General features: G+C 40.6%; 1 protein-coding gene across 5 annotated transcripts; it reads left to right on the top strand.

Annotated features, from left to right (window-relative positions):
• Window positions 1-3,130: 3,130 nt before the first annotated feature.
• RHOH (ras homolog family member H) lies at window positions 3,131-24,272 on the top strand. 5 transcript variants are annotated; one of them, XM_030239520.2, is made up of 4 exons: window positions 3,131-3,188; window positions 5,774-5,796; window positions 6,866-6,970; window positions 19,480-24,272. In XM_030239520.2, exon 4 carries the CDS (start codon window positions 19,699-19,701, stop codon window positions 20,272-20,274), a length of 576 nt encoding a protein of 191 aa, XP_030095380.1. In that variant the 5' UTR covers window positions 3,131-3,188; window positions 5,774-5,796; window positions 6,866-6,970; window positions 19,480-19,698; the 3' UTR covers window positions 20,275-24,272. The 5 variants fall into 5 exon arrangements, with proteins under 5 accessions (XP_030095380.1, XP_018781325.1, XP_030095378.1 ...); XM_018925780.3 differs by lacking the exon at window positions 3,131-3,188 and adding an exon at window positions 5,156-5,585 and having other exon boundaries at window positions 5,740-5,796; XM_030239518.2 differs by lacking the exon at window positions 3,131-3,188 and adding an exon at window positions 7,862-8,010 and having other exon boundaries at window positions 5,156-5,796.
• Window positions 24,273-25,948: the final 1,676 nt, after the last annotated feature.

Here is a 25,948-nt window from a genome sequence, read left to right as displayed (position 1 = left end):
GCCGGCCGCGCCGGGAGCGCCTCGGGGGCTCTAAGGCCTGGGTCGCGCCGCAGGCTCGCCTCGCAGCCGGGGCAGCCCCAGGTGAGGGGTGGATTCACAGAGAAAACAACTGGGGCCTCCTCCACGCTTACAGCAAAGCCACTGGCGTTAGTTTTGCATTCGATCCAGGTGGCGGAAGGAAGTGTGAATGTCCCCCCCGGGAGAGAAAAAATGGCAGAAGTCAGAGAATGTAGAGGAACAGATGTGGGTTTGCACATTCTGCACGTTATCCTTTTGAGAATTTAAGGAAAAAAAATTAAAATTAGGCTCTTTTAAAACAAAACAAGCCCACGTTTTGTGTGTTGTTTATATCTGTGGTGCTAGACAAGCAGCAATTAGCTTTTTTTAATAATGATCATCTAGAACAAGAGAAAGGCTTGTAGGGTTAAATAAAGTCTGTAACAAGATTTACTTCCACAGCACTGTACACACCATACCCTCTGGAGCAGACCAAAGTCAGAGCTGAGCAAATCTGAGAACAAAAAGGAAATCAGGCCAGGGGACAGTCGGAGAGATCTGCTCTTAGCCCTATGTCTGCCCCATGAGGTGGCAAATGTCCTCTCAGAGTGCCAACAAAAAAAAAACCACAACCAGACAAACACAGAAATAATCTTGTTCCTTCAATAGGTCAGATGGGTATTTTGGAAATAGTACCTGATTTGGGGGAAGAAGATTGAATTAGTTATTAGACACTGGAGCAGGTTGCTGGGGAGGCTGTTGGACACCCCAAAACTGGCATTGTTCAGAGCCAGGTTGGATAAGGCCTGGGGAAAGCTGGTCTAGTGGGAGGTGTCCCTGACCGTGGCCTGGGAGGCTGGGACTGGATGGTCTTTAAGGTCCATTCCAACCCTTAAACATTCTATGATTATACGATGTGACCGTTTTTATGCTCGGCTTTCTCAGAATGAGAGACAGGGGAGTTAAGTAACCCTCAGTGCAGTTCCTAAGCATGCTTCACTTTCAAGAAAGGGGATGTAGCTTTCATGTCACTCTGGAGGAAATCACTTCCCGTATATTGTCCACCAGTTCCACACTGGCGTCACAGGAGGAATTGTGCTCGGAAGTTAGGACACCAGATTCTGTGTATCAGATTCCAAGAAAACATTCAGTATGTAAATGTTAGTTTTGTCACATAGGCCATGTTGCTGACAACCTGATCTCAAGAGAACTATCCCAGAGAAATAACTAATTTATAAACACTACACAGTGGGGAAACATGAAAGTAATAAAGAATAGTTCTGTAGTTGAGACAGCAGAAAGCTGTTGTGTCAGAAAGTGGGGAAATCTTTGTCTGCCTGCCCTCAGAAGTGTATGGGTTTAATGCATGGAGCTGCAGCAAAGCAGCTTGAAAAGAGGCTGGATGAATGGAGATGACCACACCCAAATCTTGGCACCAAACCCGAGTTTGATCATTGTTTGCACAACTCAGGGTTTTCTGGTTTGGTCTTGAGAGGTCTGTGCTGCTCAGGCATGCCCAGGTCTGAGTTGCTTTGTGCCTTGTACCCATCTCAGCACTGCACCCAGAAACTGGGAAGCTCGGGGCCAAATCCTGCAGAGCAGAAGTAGCTGGAGGGCTGCTTTGTGGCCACCTGAAGCATAGGGCAAGCCTGTCACTGAAGAGGAAGAGGCAATGAATGGCATGGGAGGGGGCTCAGGGGCTGAGTTGAGTTGAAAGTTGAACTTTGTAACTCAGGAAAGATGCAAGAGAGTCCACAGGGAGAGGGTGGCATTTCAAGCATGTTCCTTCATTTAGGCTTCTCTGGAGGGCTTTGACTCACCTTCTGAAGGCCTCTAGTTCTGCCCACACAATGTGTCAGGAGACTGCCTTATGCCAGACTTTGGGTTCTGCTTTATCAGGCTTCAGTTTGTGCCCCTTCACTACCAAACCTGAGGGGTATCTAACCCACAATGTTAGGTTCATGAGGAGCCAAAACCTAAGCTCATGAAGGTGTAGTAAATAATGTGTGAGAGTTTTACCAAAATCCGTATAGGAAGTGCTTGTGAGACTGCGTTTTCATTTCCTCTTTCAGACTGAGTGCTCTCACAATGCGTAATGCCTGTTAGTTACTGTGCCTGGTCTGCTTCAGAGACTCCCTCAGCAATGCTCTCTGCCATGCCGTGAGGAAGCCTCCCTTTTGCTGAGCTGTCTGTTCCTGGGAAGGGAATGACATCACCCCCAGGCTGAAATGTGTCTGGGCCACCTACCTCATTTCCCCTATACTGCCCAGGAACTCAGGGGAAAGCAAATAGGCACATCCCAGTTTTCCCAACACACAGCAGGCATCCTGACCACATACATTTTTCCTGCCTCCCTTTGAAAACGATACCAAAATAGAATTAGGCTCTTTTTTCACAAAATAAGTGTATATCTTCTTGTGTTTTGTTTATATGTCTGTTGTTTATACGTCCAGTGCAGTGTCTCGACATAAGCAACAATTTGCTTTATTTTGTGTAATTTAATGATCATCTGAGACAGAAGAAAGGCTTGTAGGGTTAGAGTGTCATGGTTTACTTTCTGAGCATTGCACATACCACACTATCCGACGCAGACCAAAATCTGAGCTGAGTGAATCTGAGAACTAAAAGGAAATCAGGCAGGAGGGACAGGAACAGCAACCTTCCTTAATCTCAACCCCCTTCCCAACACCAGCAGCTTTCTTTTTTCTCCAAGAGGTAGAAAAAGCAGTGGATTAAGAAGAAATGTGACTTTTCTTGTAGAGTGACCATTGTCAAGACCCTGGGTAATGTTATTTTACATAATTTCTTTTCTTGTAGACTGACCCATGTCAAGACCCTGGGTAATGTTATTTTAGGTAATTTCTTTTCTTGTAGACTGACCCATGTCAAGACCCTGGGTAATGTTATTTTACATAACTTCTTATAAACCCTTATTTACTTGTGGTTTAAGATTTTATTTTTGCTGTCAGCCTACTTCTCAATGCAAAAATAAATCATAAGCCTTTGCTCCACCCCCATAAATATTTTCTGCAACAAGGTGTTTGTTTCTGAAAGTCACAGATAATGACTCATAATGAGTTTTTTAAAAAGGAGAAGCAATGTAATTTCTAATGTATTCACTATTTTCTCACAGCCAGATGTTCCCCTTCATTGCACAGCATGAAGAGGTGGAAAGGAGCCGAAAAACTGCGGTAAGAAAGACAAAAAAACTCCCAAAAGCCAATCCAACAAACAACCAAGGATCAAGAGAAACAGGTCAGGTGTCAGTTTTACATCTAACTTTGAAATTACCTACACGTGCATGGAGCTGAGGGTCTTTTGCTGGAGTTCCAGGTCTCTTAGAAGTGAAATAATGGATCAAATGCATAAAGTATGTGTATTACTGAGAAAGGTCTCAAATAAATAAAATTCAACTATTTTTGGGAAGTTATTGGGTCAAGATAATTCAGGAAATGTAGTGGAGGGAAATGGGTGGAAATCAAGACATGTTAGAATGTATCTCTTACTCTACAGTTTTGTTTCTTTGCTGAGTTCACTCAGTTCAAAGATGTTTATGAAATATTTTACAGATGGATGCACTCTTTCCAAAATGCAAACTACTTAGCCAGATGGCTTCACATCTGGATTAATCTCAGCATGAAACAGAGAAGAGTAGTTGCATTTTTAAGTATCTGCTCTCTGTAGCAGACCTAAAATCGGTGATGATCACCAAAGATTTTAAATCAGTATAATTTGCAAATAGTGTTTATTTCTCTACTTCTGACAGTTCTGAATATTTCTGATGGAAACATTTCAGAATATTTGGGTGTCTGATTTGCTTTATCACAATTGCAATGGAAACTTACTGCCTGATTGCTTAGGCTGGTATTGAGAAACCCAAACCTAGTTAAAACCAGATGAATAGATGTTTAATGTGAAAATGAGGAAACACAAGTTCTCACATAAACTCGTGAAGCGCTGAAGCCCCTTATTCAAAATCTTGTCTCAAACTAAAAGGAAGATTGAAGATTTTAAGAAGATAGGATTCCCAAAAGGCCTTCTGTGAGCTTTCCTTAACTTCATCACTGTTGATAATCAACATAATTAATTTCATTTTGTAGGGAAAAGAAACAAATTGGTTCTCCAGCTTAACTGTGCAGCACTGCTCTACAAGCTTTGCATCAGCAGGTTTACAGCATGTTTACATAGGCTATATTCTTTTTTTTTTTTGGCACAAACTGCCTTTCATGTACACATAAATTGTATTTTTGTTTCCTTTTTGCTTTATATTTTAAATTATTCTGTTAGTTTTTAATCTTTCTTGGAAGCAGTATGACTTTATCTTGGAATGCATTATACTGTCATAATGTCAATGTGGACCGATTCATTAGCTGTCTTCAGAAAGTTTCCATCCTGCAATGAACATAAACAGCTTGGCGTTAGATCTGGATCAGGCAGTGTGTTGCTACTGTTTCATGGTTAGACATGGTTAGAGATAATTTCACTGAGCCCAAAATACTTGCTGAAAAGGAATTACTTTCCACTTCTGTACCTCTGGGTTTCAAGGCTGCTTGGGAAGCCAGTGCTCATGCCTCTGCCTGAGGACCAGATGTTCCACTGCACTGGTCATCCGGGCCCTTCGCCTTTAGCTCAGGGGCAGCTCTCCTGAGCTAAAGGCAGCAGTGCACTGGGGCTGCTTCGGGAGAATGGGACAGGAGTGCCCTCCCTGCAGTCTGATTGCCTGATCATACATAGTGGACAACCTCTTGTGCTGATATATCCTAAAGTATAGACCAAAGATACTTGAAAACCTGAAACTACCATCACAGTTTTGCTTTCAGTGTTGTGGTAGTTGTGGTGGTAGCTGGAAGTGATGCGGATCTGGACAGCTCACTTTGTCTTTGCTGGGAAAGGTGGGAGTCTCAATGTCTGTGGTGTCTCCACCTGCTCAACCTCCTTTTACTGGTAGAAGAGAGAACATATATGCTGATAAAATGATACTACTGATCATTCCTGACCAGAACTTCAGAGGGATCCTGACTGAATTACAACAAAACCATGCACAGCACTGTTGAATCAGCCCAAAGTGCCTGCCTTGGGTTTTTGCACAAAGTCAGTTCAACATGCACACTCTCCTCTGTAAAGGCAGGACCATATTCCAGGCAGGGCCATTTTCCAAGTTGCAGAAAGATCCCAAATGTCGTTCTGCTACTGGAGCGTGAATTGCACGCAGCCATGCTGGGCAGTTGTCAATCTGCTCCTTTTCTCCTTGCACGTATTGAGCTGCTGGGCTGCGCTGTAACATTGGCCCCTGTAGCAGGGAGGATGCAGCTGCAGGAGCAGCAGAGTACAAAGAGAAAGCTTTCTGCAGCCTGGAGGGTTTGCCTCCCTCCCCCATCTACAAGGTTTTTACATCTGCTCCCATAGTCACCAAAGACAGAAAGATATAGCAACCCACAACAAACCCACAGAGGCAGAGCTGCAAAGCTCTCCCCAGAAAGCTGACTTACGCTAAACCTCTCCACTCCTTCTCGTCACTCTGCATCTGGGTCTGCTGTGACTGCTGCCTCCAGATGAACTAGACCCAGCTGCCAGGACTGCTTTGGCCTGTATGCACAGGCATCTCTGGTTGCCTTTAGAGCTTTTGGATTTTTGTCTTCTCAGTTATAGAATTGTTCTAATTTGCTAAAAAAGAAGTCTGTCTGAAAAAGCCAGGAACACAGAACACCATTCTTCTTTTTTTTCTTCCCTTGTCTCATTTAGGGTAGTTGACTTCTTTAACGTTCATTTTCAACAGCCTCTTTCAGCTTCCTGCCTCTGGTGAGTTCATTGCAATTTTTTTTTTTTCTTAGGAGTCCTAATGTGAATTGATATTCTGAATCAAATTCAATATATTTTGGTTTACTTTTGTTAATTACTTTTATTGATAGGTTTGTGAAATTGGTTCACATAATCAGTTTTGCTTTTCTGCTAAATACCATCTGTTAAATGCTTGGTGTTGAGATATACAATTACACGCTGGCCTACATTTTGCATTTTCTGTATTGCAGAAAATGCAAAATGTATTTTGCATTTTCTGCAATAAAATGCACCTCAGCGTAAAAAGTCCTTATATAAAGTAGAAAAGGGGGTGTGAAAATTTTCTTCCATGTTAACTGATATAAGAAAAGAGAAAAAAATGGGAGTTACTCTCAAGATGGTGGATCTGATTCTGACGCTCTTTTCTGTTGCATGAACTATGAAAGCAGGAGTGATAGGCATGTATAAATCTGCAACATTTAAAATTATGGTCTTCTTCCCTGTTTGTGAAGTACATCATGCTTGTGAGGAAACTGTTCTGCTTCATCTTAAATATTCCCAAACAAATTTAGGTGAAGATTTTATTGTGAGAATTTAAGAAACACATTCTTAGGACTGGAGCGAGATTCAAAGTATTTTTAATTTGACAGCATATCTGTGGCTGGCTCTGGCTCCAGCAGCTGCCTGGCCCTGCTGGGTCTAACAAATGCCTGTGCCACCTTCTGAGTTGGAAGATTTCCATCTAAATGGCCACGTCTGTAACTCTGTGTTCAGGTCACTCCCATGGCTTCTTCTCTGCTTTCTGATTCAACTGTGGCATGCTTAGGGTGTGGAGTCCCCTTACAGAGCAGTATGTGTGTATGTGTATGTGTGCACATCTGTGCACACCCATTTCCAGATTCTCCTCACAAACCCTGCATCTTCTGATGCTCTAGTGTGATGGAATGGTCTTGTCACATTGCCAATGAGATGCAATTAATGTGAAAGGTGAATGAAGATAAAGCACAATGAGGCTGGAACCATCTCTCTGACACAAGTCCCCACAAAAAATCTGAATGTGGATTTAAGATTTTTAAACTTCTCATTTCAGCTGTGTTTCCACCTTTGGATGGAGCAGGAATTGAACTATGGCATTTGGCAGAAGCCAGCTTTAACGTGGAATTTATCCTGAATAAAATACTTGCAGAAGAAAAAGGTAGGGTAAATGAGAAAAGTTAGTTGTTAACAGGCACATCTGTCAGCAAATTTTGGTGTCTGTTGTTGTTGGAATAAGGTGGGATTGTGCTGCTTCATATTCCACATTTTCAACCCCACAATTTATGTCAGCGTGTGGTGTGTTTGTGGTTTTCCAGTAGGAAGAACCATATGTGTATACTTACTTGACTTTAGAATGGGATTTGATGTCGTTTTTCTGAGACCAGTCTGAAGACCTATCATACAAATGGAGTCAAATCTACCAGGGAAAATGGGTACAGACTTCATGTGAATACCATGTTTGAGATTTGGGCAGTAACTGCAGGGTCAAAAAGCCACATGTGCACTTGCTTCCTGCTAACTTTAGAGAGTAGGTCTTAATGAGGCATAATACCAAATTTTGCATTCCCCAGATCACGTGCTGCAAACCAGGAAAATCTGTAGGTTTGTAGTTATAGAGAATCAGTGTTTTTATAAATCTGTACTTTCTAAGTTCCAGAGCAAGGAATTAAATGGGTTAAATAGGTTAAACCCAATAAAAATGGGTTTGATTTTCATGTATAACAAGATTGATGGGCTATCAGCAGGGCAACATGGCTGTAAATTACTGTAATTTAATCCCATTTTAAGGTAATTTTACTGTGCCAAAGCAGTGTGAAATAATCTCATAGCAGAAGAGTGTCAGGCCTCAAAATGTAGAGACTGGTGCTAAAGTCCCATTGCTGGTAACAACTGCTAGTGCCAGTGATGTTGGGGAAATAATCTCTTGTACAGTGAGGGGCAAGCCATATAAATCCTCAGAGAGGTACGGGGTGTTCTGCAGCACACCCAGAGCACACAGGAAGTGAGCAGTCAGCATGGTGGCGGTCTCACAGGCTGGCCTCTTTTGTAGAGCAGTGGGTCTGTACCAGCGGAAACTCCAAGGAGCTTTTCTCAGTGATGCTTTCTGATAACCAGCCAGGAGGACACCCAGACAGGGAGATGGAATTCTGCTGTTTCTCCTCTTGTTTTCGCTGTGCAGTTCTAGATGTATAGCAGCAGGTGAGTTAGGCACTTTAATGTATAAGATTTTCTGTGAAAATTACCTCTTAACCCCCCATTTTCTTTATAAAATTTTGGTGCTGTGATTCTATAGTTTTCCCTAAGAAACACTAGAGTGTTACTGAATGCACCATTCAAGTGATTAATTTGATTGACATTGACCATAAAATGAAAAATTGGAGATTTTTCTATAGTGCTTTTGATTATTGTTTGAAAAGAGATAAAATAAGTAACTGTAAAACTTGCGTTTTTCAAAAGTCTTGGTGTAGCATTTTAGACATCACACCACACAGCTTAACACCATTCCCAAATTAGGTTCTTATGTTTTTGGCTAGTGGTGTGTGGTTTTATTTAATCTGCAGTTTTCAAATGTTTCCATGCTATGACACAACTTACAGCTGAAAAATATTTTGAGATAACCCCAGCACAACAATTAAGAAAGGAAGTTGGCTGCAGCTGTCTCAAGGCCACTGTTAAAGCATTATGGCCTTAAGATGCTGGGCACGATCACACAAACACAACAAAGCAATGTAACAACAAAATTTGTGGGCTGTAGCCTACCATTAGCTCTTCTTCACAAAACCAGGTAGAGTTTCATATTTGCTTAGCAGGATTTAGTTGTCCTTCAATTTTTACATCAGTGAAGGACTGGAAAACCTTTCCAATCCACCAGAAGGATCAGTGTACAGTGGAAGAGGAGACTTTTGGAGCCTGAGAAACCTCTGTAATGCAGAGTGTGAGTACTGGAAGTAATGGCTACAAACGTTGGTGTATCAGGTCTAATATGAGCAGCTGGCAAAGTGGCAGGGAGCAATAGTGCTTATCACAAACCCTTTATTGCTCCCCCCTGCACAGTTGCGTGCTGCTGCATCTGCACTGTGTTGCTTTTGCACGAGCAATTGCATTTGGTCTTTGGTTACAGAAGCCAAGGAGAAGTGTAAATTGCTAAGGGATGAGGTTGGGGCTGAACTTGGCATGTTTCTCTTTACCTGACAAAACATATGAACCTGCTGGAAACCACATGAGGATTCTGCTCTGGTTTGGGGATTTCTCTATGGGGAGCCACAGTGACCTGTCACGTAGGAAAGACCCAGCATGTGCTGGAGAAGGAGCAAAGAGCTCTCCTGGCAGAAGCTGGCACAGTGGGCTGTGGTTACATACTGTGCGTGATGCCACTTCTCACACACAAGCGTGAGTACCAGTAACTGACACTTGCCAGCTTGAGGTTGTTGTACCATCTGGTGATACCACTTCTCCTCATGAGTGACAGTGTGTTGCTTTTGAAGGTTAGACTGATTTATGTCAAAATATAGGTATAACTGGCTCTCCTAATGTAAGAGCATGAGACCAGGACCTCTGTGTAGCTGGGGGTCTCTTTTACTTGTTTCCTGTGCTATGGTCATTGAAAAAATATGAAACCTTTCAAACTTGCAAGAAAACTGTTCTTTCCTTTCATTGATAGGCATGCCGGTGGACACACAGTCTTCAGCTTGCCTCTTTTATTTCCATCAAAAGACTGTGCTTAAAAACCAGTAAAGACTTTGGAGTTTGAAGTTATTGGGCTACTGATATACCCAAATATATATTAATTAACCTATCTATTAATTATCTATCTAATTATCTGTGAGCTTTTGTTTTTCTCACTATAAAAATGTTATGAAACGGCTGTTGTAAAACCCCTTCATATAATTTCTTTATTTTCCATCAATTTAAATGTGAGTTTTTAAATTCCCATCTCTTTCAGTGGAGGTTTAATTCTGGATGAAAAGCTGTTGCGTAAAGTATCTCTGAGTTTGAATCAAGTCCATCAGGATTCAAAAATAAGGCATGGGAAATGTTCTCATAATGTTCAAACATCTCTCTCCTAAAATATCTCTCTTTTCATATGTGTGATAATTTTCCTTCAAAATATGTAAAAATCAAGAAAATCAAGGAAAACTTTCTATGCTTCCCACTGAAGAACTCTGCATTGAGATTTACCATAGCATGGGGATTTGCATGATCTTTAAACTGACTGAAAGCCAAGTGGATGTCAGCTATAAATATATGAAATGGCTTCTCAAAATTCTCAGCTGAAGAATGAGTGAGAAGAATTTATGTATTATGTTTGGTTGTAGAGTCTTTTCTCCTCTTAACCTATTCCATATGACTCGCTGCTGTCTGCAGTATCATATGTTTTATATAAAGGTAGCAAGAGAACAAGATTGTAATGGAATCAGAGGAAAGTAAAGGAAATCAGGCACTAAAATATATATTCTGCTCTGGCATATGGTTGGTCTAAGATATAAATCAATATAAAATCTGAGCTACCAGGTATAACTTGTGCTAATTCCAGAAAAAAAGAAAAAAAGAAAAGAAAGCTTGTTCCTTTGAAATTGGGCTTTAATCATAACTATGCATGGAATGTAGGCAGTTTGATGAAGGCAAGTATGCATGCCCATTTTTTTAATCTAATTTTATCTGCTTCAATTAAGGCATTCTAGAGAGGCTGCATGGTAAGAAAAAAAATCCTGCTTGTATAATGGAAAGGTATTATTTCTTATTTTCATCTGTGTGCTGGATATAGTGCATGAATACTAAGTCATGGCATAGATTGTGGAAGACCACTCCTTTTTAAAAATGTATTGAAAAAATCGAAAAGATAAAAAACATAAATTAACAAATGCAAGACAAGTTATGATAATTGTATGTTTTATATCACACCTGCTACTTGAAAAGTAATTGAAATTATTTCAAAGCAAGCTCTTCAGATTTTTGTGTACATGCGTGCACACAAAATTTAAGAACAAAATTTAAGAAAATTTAAGATGGCAGTTTCCCTGCTATGTGAAATCTGGAGTATGATTTTAAACACTCTGATATGTACAGACACAAGAAAAAGGTTTTTGTTACTGGCAATCCTAAGGGGAAAAAGCTAAAATTATCAGGGAGTTTCTGTTTTATAAAATAAATACCCAACCAAATTATTGTTGCTTCTTTTGCTAGCTTTGCTCATGAACGTCCGAAGTTTGATGTTCATCACAGCAAAACGAATGGTGACGTGCAGTAAATATGAGTTCTTCCTGCATAAAAACCAAATCATTATGTTTTAGCAAGAGGTCATTATTGTGTATTGTTTGATTAACATAATTACTACTCAAAACACTTGTACATCCGACACTTTATTCTCACAAAATATACAAAAATAATCTTGCATGGAACACTGGCGAATTCTGTTCTAACATTTTCCTTCTCTGCCTTTACCTCCCACTGAAATCAAACCTGTGCAAATACATAACTTAATGAACATGGAGAACCTCCTTCTCCTGCTGATATTAGGGGAAGAAGATCTAGGCTTGAGAACCTCCTTATTTTGTGCTAGGCATTTTATAAAATCAAAGCAAAGTTGAACCTGAAGAGACTTTTATTCTGAAAGTAAAGTTGGAGATCTTGCAAGGGATCCTTTGAGGAAAATGGAGAAATGGAAGGGCAATTTTTTAAAGACATTTTAACATTGAGGAGCATGTTATATCACCTGTAACATTTATGTATTAGCTTCAGCTATACTGATACTGTTGATTACTTCATAGCACTTAAGGGAGCCAGTCAAGAAGGTCAAGTAGTGTGCAGGCAAAGGAGAGGAGTGCAGTGCTACCACAGGTTAGAGCCAAAACACACAGAAGTCAGCCCTCTCCACTGCAGTGGGATTGGCACAGGCTCTGAAAGAGGGGGAGCCCCTTTTGACTGCAAATGCAAGCGTGTCTATGGAGATGCCAGTTTATTTTAACAATTTATCATGTCACACATCTATGGGATTTAATATGAATCTATGCATCTCCTTAGCAAGTCATTGTAACATATTGTAAAGATGTGTCTAATAAATGTAATGGCTGCATACACAGCAGAAATATAACAGTTTACAATGGGTGACTATGTAATTTTATATGTAAAACTCTATCAATTAGATACCTAGGTTATTGCAAATCCCCATTTAGCACAGCAATCTCTGCTCATGTGCATACAAATACATAGGTACCTGTATGTGGACCATGACCATTTCAAAATGCATCCATTTCATGCAAAATATATATGTATGTTTTCAAATGATGGTAAGATATCTTGCCCACAACACGTTGTTTCCTATAGCAATCTGTAGCAATGTCTTTTGCAATGAATTAATATCAAAGTGTCCATATATATATATATATATATATGTATATGGACATACACATATGCATGTACCTATGTGTATGTCCATATACATATATATACGTGTATTGATTCATCACTGAAATACTTTGATTCTAAATATGCACAGATTTCTTTTCAATATTTTTTTGTATCTGTATATGTGCTTGTACACTTCTATACATCCAGTCTAGCAAAAGCATAATTCTCTCTGAGAAATTATGAATGATTATTTAAAAGTAAGAAATGTTAGTTGTGTATGAAAGAGAAATGGATACCTGTGTCTGCAGATGGTAAAAATAAAGAACAAGCAGAAATAGGGGTAGGGTCAGACTCCCTGGAAAGAAAACTAAAAAATTGTTGAAGGTTGTAAATAAAAGAGTACTTCAACAGCCAAAGAATACTTCAACAGCCATAAAAATTTGAGGAGATTTTGAAGAGTTAAATATGTAAAAAAAAATCCTACCAAAATATGTTATCAAAATATGTTGACAAATCAAAAATGTGCCTTTTTGATTTGTCTCAAACTTCAAGAAATTTAACTCTGCTAAAAGAGGATGTGGCATGAAAAATTTGAACTGGTTTGAGGTGCAAAGCTGCAAGCATTTCTACATGTCAATAATTCTATACCCACAGTAGCCTGATTAAAGTCAATTACTTAAATATAACACGTTTTATATAATCAAGGGTTCCGTTTGGCTACAATGCAGTTAGAGTTGCTGAAAATTTGCTTTTGACCTGTAAGTAATTCAGGTAGAAAAAGTATTTGTCGGTATGTGTGACAGCACTGGAGTCAGCACACAGCACTTTATCCATGTTCATCTGCAAGCGTAACTGTATCCCCATCTGGACCCAGGAGCAGTTTTGTGTCAGTGTTAATATATATGTACATATATATGTGTGTGTGTGTGTGTGTGTGTGTGTTTGTACAGAAACAGCCACTGTGAGGGACAGCAGACTCACAGATGGTTGATAAACTTCTGTGCTCGAACATACACGTGTGTGACATTTGCTCACCAGCTGCTCCATGTACAGCTGCGTCTGTAGTGAAACTCAAAACTTTCTTCTCTGTTTAAGCACAAGGAGAAAACACAGAGGAGGGTGGGAAAGAGAGGTGACATATATCCAGTATCCTGCAGAAGGAGAAGGTTAGGCTTACCTAACTTCAGGCATGACATGCTGCTCCATTTCTGGTGACTTTGAGGGTATTGGATCAGACTGAGAATGGTTTATGAGCTGATCTTCTCTGAAGGGATTACTTTCCTACTCTTGATTGACCCCAATTTTAATTTGTAGAGAACATCTATACTGAAAATGGATCCCTTTTGAAAATGACCCATAATAACATTAATGCCATGTAGTTTGTAATTTACCATGTCACACCATAAACATGGAGAAAAATTACTTCAGACTAATGGCTTGAATCTTTAAGTGGGTACTTAGCATTGCCAGATCTCATTGAGTTCTATTTACAGATTTAGGATCTCAAATCAGTGCATGAATGGTCTTACAGGCTTTTTGTTAATTTTTGGAGTGGTTCTAATAGTCTGTGTTCCTGTGTAATTTGTAAATTGCTGAATCAAGGTGTGATTAGCCACAGAAGGAGGGTTCTTGAAGATAAAAGAAATATTTCTTTTGTCTAATTCTATAATTAGAATGAGAGTTAAATTGTTTTTCTCAGCAACTATAGTGACTTGAATAGATCTTTAGATGCGTTGTTATGCATTGCTTATATATTATTATAGGTACTATTACTAAAGAAATTACTATTAGAATTGAATTTTTTAAAATAGAAGATAACTCATTAAGTGGTCTTATATATATGTGCAATGTGTAAGCATGTATTTCAAGACATATATTTCATTACACAAAAAGCTTTCATCCCTTTACTCGGACTTCACATCTCATTTAATCTTGTAAATAACATCGGTCTGTGTTCGTTGTTTTATATCAAGATTTCACATTCTCAATGTGAGGGAATTTCCTTGCTAATAATAAAGTTGACAAGATTACTGAATATTTGATCATAAATCTTTCTCTTCATTTGCAGTGGTTAAAACTGCCAGAGAAAGAAACAGAGGTAATTTCAGGTGTTGTCTTGATCCAGTAGTGATTTTTTGCAAAGGTTTCTAAAAAAGTGGTTCTCTAGTTTCTCGAAATTTCATAAATTGGAAATTAAACCTAAAATTTAGGTTTTTTTTTTCAAAATAAAATACTGAGATTTGAAAGCAGGAACAGGATTTCAGTTTTGTGAACAAGGGAGTGAAAGAAAAATTTCCAAGTTTTTATGTCTGCAATTTTTTTTAATTCTGGAAGGAGATTGTTTTTGAGATGACAAGACATCCTGGCTTTGAAAATATGGGCTCATTGCATGTTGCTTGCTTTTCTAACTTTAGAAAGGCATTGAAGAAATTATTGTACTTAAGGATAAAATATCTGTATAAAAGCTCTCATCCAAGCTTCTAAGCATCCTTTCAATTCTTTAAAATATAAAAGCACCTTGAAAGATAATCTGGCACTTAATCTGTCAGTATTACAAATATATCAGATAGCTGAATTATTCTGCCAATGATTGACCTGCCACCTTGCTCTTGGGCCAAAGAATAGCAATGACCCCTGTGGTAGCCACCTTAGGAAGTGAATGAGTTCAGTGGAGATTTTTTGGTGGAGTAGTTTGGTGAAAAGATGCAGCACCTTGCAAAGGTACAGGCTGTGAGCCAGTGGTGCCACCACTGAATGCCACTATGGACTGAAATGCTGACATTCTCTGAGGTGGAAGGAGGCTGATTGGCAAGACAGGGCTATAGATCGAAATTGTCTTGAAAGGAGTTAAGAAAACAGGAGGCAGCTAATGCAGATGTCAGAGAATCAGCTGAGTGAATGCATAACAGATGCAGCAAGGAGCTGTTTGCTTGCAGTCTCCAGACTGCAGCTGATGGATTAATTTTCAGGTGACCTGTGCTGTGGAAGCAGTCTGGAGGTTTGTATCTGAATGGAGCAAGCATACCTCATCCACAGAGCTGAAAACCAGGTAGTGTGACCTTGACAACCTGGTGATCTAGCAGAGTGTCCAAACTGGAGTCACAACAGCCACAGTTTCTGTGTCACAAGGGGCTGCATCTTCTGGGTGCTGTCACTAACCAGGCAGCAGTGTTCCTGCCGTGTGTTGATTCCTGCCAGCTTTCCTCCTCCTCCTTCTCCTTCTGCTTGCAGGAGTTTTCTCAGGCCCTGTCCACGCCCTGCAGTGACCACTGTGCCCATGGAGGTGAAGGTGTAAAGCTGCACACTCTTCTGGTCAGTGAGGGTAGTCTTTTTGCCTCCTTCCTTTCCTTGACGGTTCAGCTAAAGGATGTGAGGAGAGTTCTTACAAATCTGTGGTGCAATTGCAAGGGGCTATGGTTACAGTCAGCACATTGGAGAACTGTAGGCACTGTTTGCAGACAACACTTCTGTGTGAGGTGGGACTTACGAGAGTAGAGTAGGTAGGCACAGACAGAATGTACATTCAAGTATTGCACAGCTAGTCGAAGTATCTCCTGTGGTTTCCACCTCTTCTATTAGTCTAAATATTTTAATTTCCTTGCCATGTCAACTCTCTTCAAGAACTAGCATACACAGTGTTCAAACTGAAAAATTAATCTGCTGTTATCCTGACATAAACAGGAACTCTGCTGAGATGTAATTGAGGTAGGGAGTGGGTAATGGCAATAATAGTTAGCATGTTAACTGCTTTAACTCTCTGAAGCATTTTGTGATTGATCCAAAAAGCTGGATGTTTGCTTGCGTGGTTTGTTTAAGTATGAGCTAATTCCATTGAAATTCCAGCCTACCTGAGTGTGCACTATCAGGATTTAAGAGAGGTTTTGAAATTGGAGTTTCTAACTGTTTTTATTTTCTCCTATCATAAGATGCTGTCCATCCCTGGAGATGTTTAGCCCTAGCGAGTCATGCTCACAATGATCTTATAGTAGATGCCAGAGATATTCTTGGCATAAATGAAAATCCCATTTTTTCCGCTGATAAACTTACCCCTTTTGATACAGTAGTCCCGCTTTCCTTTGTTGGTAGAGCTCTTTCAAGCTCTTTCTCAGATAAGTTTTTCATGGGATGTATATTCACTTGAATACCTGCAAAGAGCTCGGTGCTGTTGTGCTCTGCTTTTCATCCCATCCCATTGCAGGCTGGTGACCACATTCACCTTCTCCGTATCGTATTCTGCCCTGAGCAAGTGTGAGGCATTTTACCTGCATGAGATTGCTGAGGTGCAGCTCAGACACTGCCAAAGAGCAGTTGCTGTAGGGCTCCTTGTGCTCACATCTCCAGTGAAGTCTGAGATCTCTGTAACCACACAATAGTGTCTGTATTCCAAAGACAGAGGGAACAAAACCTGAAGTTTACTAAAGATCACTACTCAGCATGACCACACAAGAATAAGACATGCATTCTTATACCTAGTGATTTCATAAAAGTTCTTCCCTCATTATTCAAATAATATCTTCTATTGTTATGAGTGATGATAGCATAAACCAAAAAAAGCATGAAATAAGATTTATAGGTTTATATATTGAATTTCATGGTTATATATTGAATTCCATACTCAAAATGATCTTAATAAAGTTGGTAAATTTTTGAAAATCAATTTGTTGGAGGAAAAAAAAAGCCTCCACAGCTTAGACTCCATCTCTGATTTGTGATCAGAAGGTTTTCTGCAATCTTGTAATGGTTGTAGCACACTGTGCTGTCGGACCAAGACAGAATATGAGAGAAGGGGACAAAAAGTTTTGCAAATATTTATAAGACTGGTTGTATACTGAGGCACAGAAGTGGCCAGTACTGTCTTTAAAGGACACTTTGAAGAACTGCTCTTTAAAGGACACTGCTTTTTATTGATGCTTAATCAAGCATTTTCCATCCAGTGAGGTGAACTTGTGTAATTATTTTAATACACTACTGATGCTCTTATCCTGAGGCTGCGACAAGGACCAGCTATGTGCCTAATTACAGATAATGCTTCAATATGCACATATGTAGTCCTGATTGTATATGGAGGCAGATGAGTTGTTGTTACCAAATGCAAGATCAGGGCCATTGAAGGCAATTTGTCCACAGGATCACAATATGGACCTTGTTATATACCAGGGTTTTTTATTATTCACTGATGGAATGTAGAACAATATCATTTGATTTGAAAACAATTCTGCACTGTCACAGTGGAATATTTTAGTATCTTGTATTGTCTGTTAACTAGCCATATTCACTAGTCCTTAATATGTCTTTCAATCTTTAGTAATTTTTATACTTTCAAAATAACCAGCGTAATTTGACCTGGTAATCAACAAGTTGAGTGCCAGAACAATCCTTTTATCTGTCTTTCTCTGTTTTGGCATTTATGAAATTGCAAAAGTCATGCTTTGGACATCCTTATTTTCCCCCACATTCCAATGTGTGCAAAATAATGAACCTGAAGGTACTGAGGACTACTCGCACCAAAGAAATGTTTGCTCCGAAAAGGTTACTTGGTACATGGAAACTTTCTCCTGAGAATATGCAGCTTTGGTGAAATTTCTTGTGGTGAAATTGAGGTGTTTTCAAACTATAAAATTGCTGACCCAATTTTGAAATAGAATACTCTGAGAGATTCTGATTCATATGAGCAATTTGAATGTTTATCCTACATACGCTTTTTGAATTTTTTATAGATGTGTTTTGTAAAGGTCTGGTTTAGTTCCCTTGAGAGCTTGTTTGGAGAAGAGAGAAGGCAAAAGAGTGGAGTTAGATCTAATGAATCTTTAAAAGCAAATTTTCGTCTGCTGCCACTAAAACTTAAATTCACAGTGCAGCCTGTTTCCCGGCAGCCAGGAATGTCGTGAAGCAGCCTCAGCCTCCATCCCACTTCCTGGAAGCGAGCGGCAGTGCTGAGAGCACGGTGTCGCTGGCAGGCCAGGAAGCACCGTCTGTTGCAATGACTCCTGCAGATACTGTAACTCGAGCACGCACAGGGACAGCCCGCAGACCTGGTGCCACCTCTATAAAGCAGCGTGCTCCAGTCTTCCTGCAGCCGGGTCATCTGGTGGGAGAGATGCAGGTGTGCCAGCAGCACCAGAGGAGGTAGGGCATGGCCTCCGCACAGAATGAAAGCAGGGCGATAGCAGTTGTCGGTACCTGTAAAATGTTCTCTCTAAGTTCATCTAGCACTTTCCCTTTGTGTTCCCCCGTTTGTGGAGTAAGCCAAAGCTTGGAGTGTTCTAGAAATAAAGGGAGAGGGGGTGGTTAGGGTACTGAAAGTGGAGAGCATTACAGTAAAATATAGTATATGCCCTTTGTGGCCATTATTTATATGTGTGCAAATAGCCTTCAGCTGTGATGTCTCTCCGCATATATGAAGGAAACAGAAATATATTATTTATGTAACAAACATATGACATTTTGAAATTATGCAGTGATACTTTCTTTTTAATTACTCTTGTTCATCAGAACTAATTTGTTTTCAGTTTTGCTGTTAGTGATTTTCGGATCATCTTGTGTGTCACCCTGTGTGAGCAGTGAATCTTGCACACAGTTAGTGGGGAAGAAACAAATGCTTTCAAAATAGGAAAATTTGACTGAATGCTGGCAGGAGCTCAAAAGCAATTACATACTCTGAAGAGTACTCTTAGTGCAGTTTTACAAGAGAGTAAATGCCAGGACAGTTAAAATCCCTTCAAATGAAATTTTTACTGGGGCAAGCATTGGTAGTAGAGTTTTCTTTGGCTTGTTCTTCTTGATTGTTGAAAGCAATTTGTAAGAAAAAAATTAACCTCTTTTGGTACTGTGTTACTGTCTCATATGGGATTGTTTAAATAGTCAAATTGGTTAGCAAAGAGCTTTTTTTTCTCCTGACTACCTCTAGAGAGCGTGGCTACATTTTTAAGGGAATCTGAACTGATCATTTAGGGATTCAGGATTCTGTCAGTCTTGGTGAAAGTCAGAGGCAGGGAATGTCTCACAGCATATTAGTAGCAGTTATATCAAAGTTAAATTAATTTTATTAGTCTCTAGACAATTGGAAGGAAAAAATAGCTTGTGTCAGTGGAAAATGGTAATAGTGCTAAGACTGTTAGCCCCTGTGGAGCAGTAAGAAGGTTATTTATGCGAATGGCTGTTGCACACACAGCTGGCTGGGAGGAAATGGAAAAGTTCATCATCCTCAGTGAGGGATACTTGCCGTGCCTGTCCAAAGATGTGTCCAGGCATCTTCATCTTGATGAGGAATGGTTTGTTCTCTGTGAGTTATAAATGTTACATTTTATTTTTACTTTCCAGAAACGTCATTTGACTGATTGAAGATTTAAAACCGACAGAGTCATGTGGGAGAAAACGAAATTTTAGTCTCAAGTGGTGGAATCGAGTCATAAGAAGTAAAGAGATTTGGATGGTTTCTCACTAAATGGAAATTATATAGAAGGCTTCTAAGACCACTGCATCTCTCCGTCCAGCTCCTGCTGCACAGAGACCGCACTCTTGGCCTTGGATGTTAATAAAATGCTGGATTCAGTCAAGTGTGTTCTGGTGGGAGACTCTGCCGTTGGGAAAACATCTCTCCTGGTACGTTTCACCTCTGAGACTTTTCCAGATGACTACAGACCCACTGTATATGAAAATACTGGAGTGGATGTCTTCATGGATGGCGTACAGATCAGCTTAGGTCTTTGGGACACATCTGGCAGCGATGCCTTTAAAGGCATTCGCCCCCTCTCCTACCAACAGGCAGATGTGGTATTAATGTGCTACTCGGTGGCAAACCATAATTCCTTTCTGAACCTCAGGAACAAATGGATCAGCGAGATCCGCAGCCATTTGCCCCGCATCCCCGTTTTGGTGGTGGCCACTCAGACTGACCAGCGAGACATGGGTCCCTACAGTTCCTCCTGCATCAGCCCTATAGATGGAAAGCGGCTCGCCCAGGATGTGCGAGCCAAAGGCTATTTGGAGTGCTCTGCCCTCAGCAACAGGGGAGTGCAGCAGGTGTTTGAGTATGCTGTGAGGACTGCAGTCAATCAAGCCAAAAGGCAGAACAGGCGGAAGCTCTTCTCCATTAATGAGTGCAAGATCTTTTGAGGACTGTCAGCAGTGGTTTTGCTCATGTTTGTTCTTTCTGTTTTCTCACAAAGATGCTGCAGCAGAGAGAATGGGAGGTGAATCAAAGAAGGGCTCCTGGCAGGACCACAGTGCAGGTGCCTCTTATGAGACAGGTGTGCTCTTTATCTGAGCCTCTTCCCTCCAAAACACATCTGTGCTGTCTTGAAAAATGAAAGGTGCATACCCTTATTCACAAGCCTGTGTTTGGACTTTGCAAGCCTGAACTGCAGCAGGTCTAGCCTGCAGATCTGCAGATAAGAGCAGTACTGATTTTGGTTTTATTTCTGTCAATGTTCCTCAGTTTTTTGTTTGTCTGCATCTGCATCTGCATTTATTTAATGACAAAATTCTGCCTGGAACAGCCCCCACCTCTGTCCTCGTGGATATTTTTTTATTTTACTTAAGAATGTAGTATATAAAACATGAGCAATGTGTATTTTATTTAGAGGACTCTTGGATATGTTGTTGAAAATCACAAAAGTTAGTTTTAACATTTTGATGGTTCTCCCTTTAGCTAACTACAGAAATGAACTGTCCTATCCATGTAATAAATGCCTTGCAGGCAGGCCTTGGACTTGCCTGAGTCATTGCATAATGGTCATCAGTATGTCCAGCATAGGAGTAATCAAAACTTAGTGACATTTGACAGCTGTCTCCTGCAGTTATGTGAGATTTGTTACCTTAATATTGTTTCTCAACAATGTGGTCAAAGGTGGGCAACTAATCTGATTCTTCCTAGACTTCACTGGCTTACAACCTCAGGGCTTGTAGACAGGGTTGGTTTAGACATATGGTTGGTCTGGTAGGGATGAATCTGTGTTACCATCAGCTCTGTTGTCCCTGCTGTAATTCTGGAGGCAAAAGATTTCAGTCTCCAGAGATGGAAGATATTTTTTCAGGAGCACTAATATTCTCATATATTTTTAGTACACTCTGTTTCAAAGCAGTGGTTTTAGTGGAACCAGTCACCAACATTAGTAAAAGATTGAGTACAAAGCAAGGTTGACTTTAGAATGACTAAAGGACATTTTTTTGAGTTTGCATGCTAAGTATAATTGTCTAAGTTGTATTCAATTAAGACTGAAACAGGCTTTACATCCTGGGGAGCCTGTCAAGTCCAGGAGCCAAATCCTTATGGATGTACTGGGGCCAAGTTACCCTCCTACACAGAAAGGCAGGCTAAGGAAATGGAAACTTCAGGTGTGTAAGAGAACTCTGCTAGAAGATGAAGTGGGCTCAATCCACAATGCTGTGCATTCCTTGTGAATTGTGGTGGTCCCCTCCTCCTCATATCTGTCTCCTCTGTGCTGCACCCCCTCTCAGGTTTTGCAGATCTGTCTCATCCCAAGAGAATTTCTTATTACTGCAGCAAGATTTTCTTTGTCTCTTTTCCTGTCCTTCATCTAGCTAGGAACTAACCTTTGAGGGACTTTTAGCATGGTGCCATAAAAGGTAGGATTATCTCACCTGTGATGTAGGTAAACAAGTATTTACACTGTAGGCACCTTGATTACCAGTGGGACACAGAACACCCAGTGTTATGATTGTCCCACCAGCTTCTAGACTGTTGAATATTTACCTCTCATCAACCTGATTGTAAGGGAAACTTCTGATCATAAAAACATCCCGGTCTCATCTGAGGTTTTTATATAATCTTTAAATCTTTACAAACTTCTGCACCTGAGCACACAAGACACGGACTTCTGTCACCAGCCATCTTCCCTGAATTCTTCTCTTTCCTACTTCTCTTTCTTCTCAAGTGTTAATTCGTTACTGAAACACTAAAACTGACATATTGGTAAAAGAATCTGAATGGCATTGTACTTGTGTAGAGTTATGCAAGTGGCCAAGTGTTTGTGGTCCTCGGTTAAAAATCTTTTGGCTTTTGGGAGAAATATTCTACATGTCAACTCTTGCAACACCTCTCCACTGGAAGTCTAAGTTTTGTAACTCTAATTAAAAGTAGCCATTGTTACAGTTTGAACATTAAAGATTGCATGAAAAATGCTGTCTTTTTCTTTCCTCAGTGGGTTAAAGTCTGTTTACAACAGTTCATGCAGTTTTTATGTGCTGAAGAGCAGTAATCACCAGGTGACAATGCTGTGTTGTGGTATCTACCGCAAAGTGCCACATTCGGGCACCAGAAGGCTCCACAGAATTGTTATCACAGATGAACCCAGACAAAATGTAACCGAAAATCTCATCTCATCTCATCTGTATTAGCTTCACAAAACTTGTTATGGTGTGTTGCAAAACACACCATAAGAAATTGATGTCTGTTGCAATTCAGTGAAGCCAGGTGGATAGGCTTCTCTGAGATGTCTGAACTGACAATACAGGGTACACAGAAAATGTAGGGATGGCTTGATATACTCTTGATTGTGCATTCTAAAGCTAGTGCAAAGTGTGAGGCCACTGGAAGCCAGCTGATTTTTAAAATCAATTTGGAAAGAATATAAAGTAATGGGGATTTTGATTTCCTGCTCTGTGGAAAAAACAGTTCAAATTTTCACAGTCTGGTGGTTTTTAGACTCTCAAAGCTAAAAGGCACTTTTCATCGGGAACAAGCTGTGAAGCACATATATTTTAGTGCCTGTAATTATGCGGCTTTCCCTGATCCATAGAACCGACCTGCTCAAAGAGTGTGGCAGCCCCAAAAAGAGGTTGAAATCTAGACACAGCAGAACTCAGCTGAAGATTTGGCTGAGTGGTATAGTGGGGTTTGCTGCTTGCACAACTGCAGCCCTGTTCTCTGTGGTGGGAACACCAAGGGACTGCTGAGGTCTGCTGTGAAACCCTTCCAGGGTGGTTTTGCTTGTGTTTACTTGGGTAACGGCTCCCTGGGTACTGTTTAGAGGTTAAAATCTGGGTCTGGTATTTAAAATACAGTAAAATGACACATGTGGATTTTCAATTTATTTTGCTCTGAAAAACAGCAAAACAGAAAAAATGTGCAGCCCTGCCTCAGCTGAGTCAAGCTTTCAGCTGACAGAACAGACCTTGCCCAAATATTCTCCTTCTGTTTTCTCAAACAGATCCCTTTCCATTTGATGTTCTGTTGCTAATCTTCTTTTTGCTTGTTATTAAAACAGGTTAAAATTTTATTTTAAAAAATTATTTTGAATACAGATTTCCCAGGCTTTTAAACTTACTTGATATGCAGAACACAATAGAAATATTTTCTACAAGTAAATAGTAAAAATATGTTTCAAATCATCACTCTTGCCCCTCCCCAATTTTTCATGCAGAAAATTATTCATGCTTGGTAGATATAATTGATACTGTTTTGCCTGATATTTGCATTTAAGAGTTTGCAAATTTTTGTGCAATTTTTGTGGGTACTCTGTGTTTACTGTGAACACAGTAAAGTCTGTGAACACAAACTAGCTGATACTTGTGTTAATAAAGCAAATGTGTTTAAGGGACTCTATATATGGCACCATTATAAAAGAAATCACCAGAGGGATCAGACATGAAGGAAAAAGAAATGTCAGCACTCTTTACATCTCAGCCTTTCCTGTATTACTATAGCATTTGAGTGAATGCAGCCATTAAAATAATTTCCAATAAATGGGGCAACCCATGTCTTTTTAGCACTTTATCCTAGTGCTTTGGTTGCACACAGCTCAAGTTAATATAAAAGGAATAAAAAGCTTCATTTCAGAGCATCAGAATGCTTGTCTGCTCTTGCCTTTGTGAGCAAGTCAACTGCCTTAACTTAATTACAAGTCAGTTCAGCTTCTTAAACAAGCCAGATATGACCACAATGGGATTAGCCAAACTACCTTGCTCTGAAATGACAATAATAAATTTATGTCCCTGAATATGAGGAAATGTATTTTATGTCTCAGAGATTTCCTTCACAATGGTAAGAGCTGACCAGTTATCATCATGTACCTCTCGTAGCAGACCTGTGTGCCTTTCACCTTGTGCTCTGAGCAGCCAGTTATTAAAAATAAAATTCAGGGAAAAAACAACTGGTTTTGTGTCTAGGTGTTTATATTATATAGCTGCTTAACTACAGCTGTGGTGGCCTTTCCACTGCCTGTGAAAAGCCTCTTGCTGCATTGCATTGCAATGTGTCACTGTGTCAGCGGGGTCCCTGTCACTTGTGAGGCAGAAGAGCATCATGACAAAGGACAGAAGAGATGCTCCTTGGGACTCCTCTTACCTGCATCATAGGCAACTGCAAACAGAGTTGGCCCTGCCTCAGTCAGACTTCTGTCACTTGCATGTGGCCTTGCAGTAAAACGTTTTTTGGTGTGCCATTTCTAAAATCAGCGTCAGAATCCCAGTCATTGCCAAGGCCTGGCTTCTGCAGCCACTGTTGTACCGGTAGCTGGGCTCCAGTTGCTGCATTTTGGAGGTGGGAGGAGGGGGGATGTCCCAAAGCACTGAGATGTCTCAAAGCAGTGATGTCTCAAAGCACTAAACCCTGTGGCACATCCCTTCCTGAGTGTGGGGAGCTGCCCTACAGCCTTGCATGAGCTGTGAGTTATTAGCAAGCAAAAGAATAGCTATTGCTGCCTTTCTGGTTATGAAGTGAATGAGTGACATGTCTGTCTCGGGTCTTTCACAACCGTCCTACACAAGGTTGGCAGGGGCTTTTCTGTCGTTGCTCCTCTCAGCCTGGGTATGATTCATAGAGGGCGGAGCAGCAGAGCACGGGCTCTGTGTGGTGGTGGTGGTTGTTTCTGTCTCTGGAAAAGAGGAAGGAAACGACAATTGGTGTCTTCGCTTGGTGTGAGGTGCTCATTTGCCCGCGTCCGCGGTGTTTCTGAGAAGTCTCCAGTGGGCACTGGCTCCCACTGGCACCCCAGCAGCTCTGGACTGTGCCTCAGAGGATGCAGGCTGAGCTGGGACAACTCTCACGCCAAGAGCTGGGTCTCTCCCTTCACTCCCTTGGCTGTCTTCCCAAAATGCTCCATTGCTGTTCATCTACAGAAGGGTGAGACTTTCGAAGGAGATGGCTTTGCTTTGAAAAGCAAGATCCCTTGTGAATGTCAGCTGCTCAGGATGTGGCTGTGTCTGCTAGCTGTCTGCTACCTACAGTCAGGGCAGTGGTGGCCAAAGCTGCACAGCCACTCTCAGGGTGCAAGGGGAGAGGCCCAAGGCTGATACTTCTCGGCTTGGCTGATGAATTAAGTGTCTTATACACCAAACCTCTTCTAATACATAAGCACTGCTGATTTTTCTCTTTCTCAGAAAGCCCAGTTTTTAAAATATATAAAATGCTAAGTGTCTTTCTGGCTATTGCCTTATCACTTTCATTTATCTGTCACTGTGACACCAGATCTGATGCTTAAAGGCCAGTGATGCAGTGTTCTACACAGCATGTGACTGAGGAAGGATTAAAGGTCACAGGATTCCACAAGAGACTAATTTAGAACTTCTTATGTATCTTGGCCATTGAAATACATACAGATATTTTAAATTATTTTCTTGTAAGTGGAATTAGTGCTGGTATCTGATCCATCATAGAATTATTGATCAACTAAACCAGAGCTGCAACCTTTGGTCATAATTAGGGCATTGGCTTAGACAATGAACTTTGCTGTTCAGTCCCTCCCCCACTGTGCAGAGCTTGGCCCAAGCTCAGCCAGGTCAGGTGGGGAGCTTTTAAGTTTAACTGGGCTCTGGGCCAGGCATGTGT

The sequence above is a fragment of the Serinus canaria genome, chromosome 4, assembly GCF_022539315.1.
Source record: "Serinus canaria isolate serCan28SL12 chromosome 4, serCan2020, whole genome shotgun sequence".
Lineage (NCBI taxonomy): Eukaryota > Metazoa > Chordata > Aves > Passeriformes > Fringillidae > Serinus > Serinus canaria.
The sequence above is the reverse complement of the archived record's forward strand: the minus strand, read 5'-3'. Positions and strand labels throughout refer to the sequence as shown.